Genomic DNA, 6984 nt, shown 5'->3' on the forward strand with positions numbered 1-6984 from the left:
TTCTCTCTCTCTCTCTGTATATATTTTTTTAAACGGGATTTTTCACTTGGTTTTATAAATGGTACTGAAAAGGGGGGAGGGGGCGGTGAGCAGGGGCAGGAGCAAAGAGCTCTTGTACCTCAGAGGGTTTGGGCTCTAGGGCCACAGATTAGGCTAGAGTTGTCTGGGTCGGATGCCACTTTGAGAAAACGTGTCTCCGGATCTTTCCTGGGCGACTCCGAAGCAATCACGGACTGAGCAAACAGCTCCTAATATAATAATAGCTTGTCTCTTTAAAAAAGCAGAAGGAGGGGGGTAGAGTTTTCTTGGCATCTGGTTTCTGATCTCATTATGTTGTGGTCGACCAATCCAGCCCTTGGGGCTGGTCCTCCAGTTTAAATCTGATTGGCCGAGAGCACATTTTGGGATGGTGCAAAGCTCGACGGGGCGGTTTCAAGGATCCCTTTTGAGGGGGGGCTGAGGAGAGGGCGGGGCCGCCAGTGGGGGCCCCCTTGAAACCGACTAATTGGGATCGGAGAGGCCGAGGTGAGGGCTGAAGGAGGCACAAAGGAGTCGCTGGGTAGAGGAGGGTGGGGAGAGGGGAAGCCCAGAGGCTAGAGGAGGAAGAGGAGCTAGGGCAGCGGTGCGCCGCGTCTCCGACCCTCAGTCCGACCGCGGCGAGCCAGCAGGCGGGTGCGCCGCCCCCTCCCCCGCCGCCCAATCTCCCCAACTCTGCGGCCGCGAGCAAAGTTTGCAAGGAGACGCGGGAGGCGGCCGGGCAGCTAGGCGGCAGCGGGGAAGGCGCGCGGTCTCTGGGTTGGGGGCGGGGGCTGGGGGGCGCCCAGGAGCCGAGTGGGGGGCGGCGGCCAGCATGCGGGCCCGCAGCGCCCTGCCCCGCAGCGCCCTGCCCCGCCTGCTGCTGCCACTGCTGCTGCTGCCGGCCGCCGGACCGGCCCAGTTCCACGGGGAGAAGGGCATCTCCATCCCGGACCACGGCTTCTGCCAGCCCATCTCCATCCCGCTGTGCACGGACATCGCCTACAACCAGACCATCATGCCCAACCTTCTTGGCCACACGAACCAGGAAGACGCGGGCCTGGAGGTGCATCAGTTCTACCCGCTGGTGAAGGTGCAGTGCTCGCCCGAGCTGCGCTTCTTCCTGTGCTCCATGTACGCGCCGGTGTGCACAGTGCTGGAGCAGGCCATCCCGCCGTGCCGCTCCATCTGCGAGCGCGCGCGCCAAGGCTGCGAGGCGCTCATGAACAAGTTCGGCTTCCAATGGCCCGAGCGCCTCCGCTGCGAGCATTTCCCGCGTCACGGCGCGGAGCAGATCTGCGTGGGCCAGAACCACTCGGAGGACGGAGCTCCTGCGCTACTCACCACCGCGCCACCTTCTGGGCTGCAGCCCGGCGCGGGTGGCACCCCGGGCGGCCCTGGCGGTGGTGGCTCGCCACCGCGTTACGCCACTCTGGAGCACCCTTTCCACTGTCCCCGCGTCCTCAAGGTGCCGTCCTATCTCAGCTATAAGTTTCTGGGTGAGCGCGATTGTGCCGCGCCCTGCGAGCCCGCACGGCCCGACGGCTCTATGTTCTTCTCGCAAGAGGAGACTCGTTTTGCCCGTCTCTGGATCCTCACATGGTCGGTGTTGTGCTGCGCTTCCACTTTCTTCACGGTCACCACCTATTTAGTGGACATGCAGCGATTTCGCTACCCAGAGCGGCCCATCATCTTTCTGTCCGGCTGCTACACCATGGTGTCAGTGGCCTACATTGCGGGCTTCGTTCTCCAGGAGCGCGTGGTATGCAATGAGCGCTTCTCAGAGGACGGTTATCGCACGGTGGTGCAGGGCACTAAGAAAGAAGGCTGCACTATACTCTTCATGATGCTCTACTTCTTCAGCATGGCCAGCTCCATCTGGTGGGTGATTCTGTCCCTCACCTGGTTCCTGGCAGCCGGAATGAAGTGGGGCCACGAGGCCATCGAGGCCAATTCGCAGTACTTCCACCTGGCCGCCTGGGCCGTGCCGGCCGTCAAAACCATCACCATCTTGGCCATGGGCCAGATCGACGGCGACCTGCTGAGCGGCGTGTGCTTCGTGGGCCTCAATAGCCTGGACCCGCTGCGGGGCTTCGTGCTGGCGCCGCTCTTCGTATACCTGTTCATCGGTACATCCTTCCTGCTGGCCGGCTTCGTGTCACTCTTCCGCATCCGCACCATCATGAAGCACGACGGCACCAAGACGGAGAAGCTGGAGAGGCTCATGGTGCGCATTGGCGTCTTCTCGGTGCTCTACACGGTACCGGCCACCATCGTCATCGCCTGCTACTTCTATGAGCAGGCCTTCCGCGAGCACTGGGAGCGCTCCTGGGTAAGCCAGCACTGCAAGAGCCTAGCCATCCCCTGCCCGGCCCACTACACGCCCCGCATGTCGCCCGACTTCACAGTCTACATGATCAAATACCTCATGACGCTCATCGTGGGCATCACGTCGGGCTTCTGGATCTGGTCCGGCAAGACACTGCACTCGTGGAGGAAGTTCTACACTCGTCTCACCAACAGCCGGCATGGCGAGACCACTGTGTGAAGCGGTCTCGCCTGCCTGCCGGGCTTTCCCCTCTCCCAGGTCCGGACTGCACCGTGCCCTCCTTCACTCAGGAGGGGGGAGGGTGCACCCTACGGACTCCTATTTTATTTTTTTAAATAAAGAACGGTAAAAAAAAAACCATTTTATTTTTAGGTCGCTTTTTAAAAAGAACTCTGCCCAACACCCCCCTACCAGGTTTGTAATTAAAACTGTAAATAGTCTTTGTAAATTTAATTATATATTTTCTATTTAAAAGAAAAAAGAAAAAAAAATCGAAGACACCAGGGCTGAAGAGTGGTGTGGGGGTGGGGGAGGAGGTCTCGACTTTTCTAAGTGCCCTTTTAAAAGCTGCCCTGTGCTCTGGTTCGAATTTTTTTTTAGTGATTTGGCAGGGCTGGGCCTGCTGGGAGAGGCACCTAGCCTGCTCGCTATTTTTGTTGGCTTAAAGGAGTTGGGAGTTAGTTCCACTCAACTTCTATAAAAGCTAAATTTGCAAGCCTCCTCACCGACGAGGGGCCTGTGGAAGCTGTTGGATATTTTTTTTAACAAGACTTGGATTCGTTTTTGTTTTATTTCCCTTTCTCCTCGCTCCACACCCCCCATCCCCCTCTTTCTCCCTCCTCATTTGTTCTGTCTCCCCCGCTCGCTCAGTATCTGGAAACCTCCCAATCCAGATGTAGACGTGGAAAAAAACATAGCGCTTTTAGGGAGAGGGCGGAGATGTGGGGAGGAATGGCCTCCACCCCCCACCACCCCCCCAGCCCACTCCCCGTGGGCACGGAGATCCTTCTGTGGTTTCAGCTCTGGCCCACGCGCAGAGAATGGGCAACAAAACGCTTTGTGTAGTGTGTCTTGACATCCCCCCCAGTGCACACACCACTTTAAGAATGACCTCCTTTCCCTGGGTTTTGGGGGTACCGCTAGCCTCTGTGTTGGCAAACCCTGGGATCTTTGGCGCTTCCGTTCCCTTCTCTCCCGGTAGGCTGCTCTTCCGCGGTGGGATCCAGGTTAGCTGTTTGTAGGATTGGGTTGTGTGTTATGTGTGGGTTTTTGTTCGGGTTGTTTTTCTTTTCCAAAAGCAGTAAAAATAGGTTGGGTTGGAGGGAGGGAATGGATGGGCTGGTGGGATTTTTAGTTTTCTTTTGACAAAAGACTGGCCTTAAAAAAAACAAAAAACAAAAGCAAAAAGTTGTTCAGGGAAACAACAAAAACTAATGGGTAAGTTTGCTTTAGAAGGTCTCTCTGGGCAGGCTCTTTGTGGCGGTGGGGGTGGGGTTGAGTGTTTACGTGACATTCTATATCATAAGATATTGATAAGAATGTTTCTAACATGTTTCTTCCCCGCCCCTGCACACAAATAAAAGTAAGGATTTTGCTAAGTTAGCGGCCTGAGAGATGTTCTATAAAGTATCTTTGTTAGTGTGAGAATCCCAGTTTCCAGCAGGCATGGGTTCCCTCGAGCCTGGAGTACTTTACAGCTTGCATGCTAAAGAAGCGATCTGAAGACCAGTGTGCCAGAGCTCCGCTCTCAACCGTCTCTCCTGTTTCTTGATAATAAATAGTGCAAATTAAAACCTAATAATCATCATAATAAAGTGCATTTAATTATCTTCAGATCTAGCTCTTTAATTGTGTTTAACAGGGTTGTAACACCACTGCCCTTAACCAAGCCACACCCCCTCCTCCCCTCTCCCCTTCACCTACTTGGTTGGGGTTTGGGGAGAGTGGGCTCCAGGCCTCAATTGTTTGACTAAAGAGTTATGGGAAAATTGATTTCTTATCATCTTTTGTTGGCTGACTTGGGGACAAGGGAGAAAGTAAGCTGGAACCCCTACTTCCAAGTGTTTGTGTGTGTTAGTTTATGTTGGGGGAAGGGAAGTGGAAATGTTTGGTGGTAATTGAAGTCATATGTGGGGCTTTGCTTGCAATTGTATTAAAGCCTGGGCGTTTCAGCAGAGCCCCCCTTCCCAAAATATATAGTCTCTCTCCAAATTATTTGTGCCAAGTTCACTAAGGCTCAATATAAATTCACCTTAACTATCAAAGTGGTGGTGGTGGGGGACAAGAAGCAGTGTCACCTCCGCAGGTCCCTTTCACATCTTAAAGAAGCCCACAAAGGCTTTAGGAAAGGGTTAAATTCCGCACAAATTATGATCACCTCTCCTAGAGGTGAAACTCCAGCAATCAAGTGAAGGTTTCAGTGCCTGGGATCCAGTACAATAGGAAAAAGGGGTGGTGGTTTCTGCTGAAGATTTGGGGGGAGCTCCCCCCACCCCTAAGGTTGCCAGGGTCGTGGTTCTGTGTGCTTCTGTGACATCAGCTTCTGTACCCTCACAGGAATGGCTCAGAAAGAGGTGAAAAGGTGACAATTGTCTTTTCTTCCCAATTCCCTCCCCCCACCTCAAGGTCTCCTGCCAACATAGGGGTACAGAGCCTACAACAATAGACAAAGTGGCTTCGTGACAGGGGCGGAGGAGAAAAGATAAATTAGCCTCTTGGAGAGCCACAGATCCTAAAGATACAACCAACCCCCCCACCCCTTAAGAGGTGGCCAAGGAACTGAGGTACTTGAGAAAGCAGGAGGATGTAAGAGGAGTCCCCCTTACACCCAACTTTAATGAACCCGGCTCTGAGAGGAAGGAGAGCTTTAGGCCTCGGTGTGAGGGAGCTGTAGGCTAGAAAAGGCCTCAGAAGGGTAGGCTGTAGCCAGAATCAGTGTCTCCTGTTGAGTGGAAAACCAAATTAAAATTCATGGGCTTGGAGGTCCACCTTTGCAGGCCGGAGGAACCAACTACTCATCTTATAAACGTGTTAACCCTTTCTTCTGCAGAGAGGCCTTGCATTTGATGGAAGGTGGGACAGAAAAGGAAAACTTGGTAGGTCACAGGCCACAGGTGCTGTTTCTGTGTTCTCCCAGGTCCTAGAGCGACATGGCTGCTTCTCTGGGGCCAGGTCTCTCTTTGAGACTGTTTAGACTGTTGTCCCCGCCCCCCCCCCAATCCTGGCCTTACCTCAGACACATTCCCATTGTTACAAACTTAGTCCTTTATCTTAAATATTAAAAAGTTATCCTCTAGAAAGGCCCCTTACATTCTCTGAGACAAATTCCTCCATGGATGTCCGGAAGATTGAGCGCTGGCTTCCTTTTAGTGGACGAATAGTCTGCCAACTCCTGGATTATCGAGAGGGGGTGGGGGGAGGTCTCCAAGAGGGATTCGTAGTTTGGGTCGGATTCTAGCTATACCTGCCTGGGTTCTCTGAGGCATGCAGTGAGTTCCCAGGGCTATACTCCTGCCCCTTGAGCTGAATTGTCCCTTCTGAGAAGTTTCCGCTCCCTGATCACCCCAGGCTCCTAAAGCTAAACTTCTGCTGGCAAAAATGCACTGACTCAGAGAATATGGAGAATCCTTAGCTCTCTGCAGGGTGGGAGGGCGGAAAGAGGCCCACTCACATGAATGTACAATCTTGCATTTAAATTTATGAGGGCTCTGGGCAGTTTGGTCCACTCCCCAGCCCCAGCTAGCTCTCTCATTTCTGCTGTGGGACAGAAATCAGGGTGATGGACACAGCAGCTCATACCTGAAATCCCAGCCTGAGGAAGGCTGAGGACCTTGCACACACATATGCATGCACACAATTTTGCACATGCATATGCACGCACACAATTTGGGGAGGGGCGACTAACTGGACCTACAAAAGCAGAAACAGCCCCACACACTAGATGGTTCTCTTTGGATGATGGGATTCTCCTGTCTCCCAGACAACCAGGTATCAGCCACAGCAGACTGTGCCAGATGGGCAGTACAGTGTGTTTTTGGGGGGGGACAAAAGGCAGGTCCCTGCAGCTATGTGCGGAGAGAGGCTTAAAGGCAAGGCAGGCCAGTTACACACTGCAGCTTTTCTTAGTCTGTCTGCTGTCCCCAGGGGTAGAAAGGTCATGATGGTTCCTGTCAAGTAAGACTGCCATGAGGTAATAGTGGGTCAGGTGACAGAGACAGAGCCAGCCTGGAGCACATGTCCAAGAAACCTTAGCACTTTTCCAACGACTTAGGATAAATTCCTGAAAATAAAATTACTGGCTCAAAGAACACACATTTCCCGAGGGCCGTGTCACCTGTTGTTCCTGGTTCTTTTCACAGATTAGCATAATTTCCCATGATCCCAGGTCCCATCTCTGATTCTGCATGGTAGCCTAATGTCCAGAGGCTTGTTAGGGTGATGGTGGGCAGCATTTCTCTCTCTCCCTCTCTCTCTCTCTCTCTCTCTCTGATGAGGACACAAATGTCTTACTTGCCTGAGTGAGCAGGGCACACACCAGGGTGGGACAGCCTCTCCATCAGCTTTGAAGCTAGCTAATTAGGGCTAGGGCTGTCACAGCTGGCTTCCCCTGTGCCTCCCCCTGCTCCTCCCGGACCCCTGAA

General features: G+C 53.4%; 1 protein-coding gene across 1 annotated transcript; it reads left to right on the forward strand.

Moving 5' to 3' along the window:
- The first annotated feature begins 549 nt into the window (after positions 1–549).
- On the forward strand, positions 550–4177 carry Fzd2 (frizzled class receptor 2). Its single transcript, NM_020510.2, has one exon. The coding sequence runs from the start codon at positions 851–853 to the stop codon at positions 2561–2563; it is 1713 nt and encodes a 570-aa protein (NP_065256.1). The 5' UTR covers positions 550–850; the 3' UTR covers positions 2564–4177.
- Positions 4178–6984: the final 2807 nt, after the last annotated feature.

Source organism: Mus musculus, chromosome 11 (genome assembly GCF_000001635.26).
Source record: "Mus musculus strain C57BL/6J chromosome 11, GRCm38.p6 C57BL/6J".
Taxonomy (NCBI): domain Eukaryota; kingdom Metazoa; phylum Chordata; class Mammalia; order Rodentia; family Muridae; genus Mus; species Mus musculus.

What these genes read in the sequence shown, in the direction of transcription:
- Fzd2 (NM_020510.2), top strand. Translation starts at nt 851, where the DNA reads ATGCGGGCCCGCAGCGCCCTGCCCCGCAGCGCCCTGCCCCGCCTGCTG.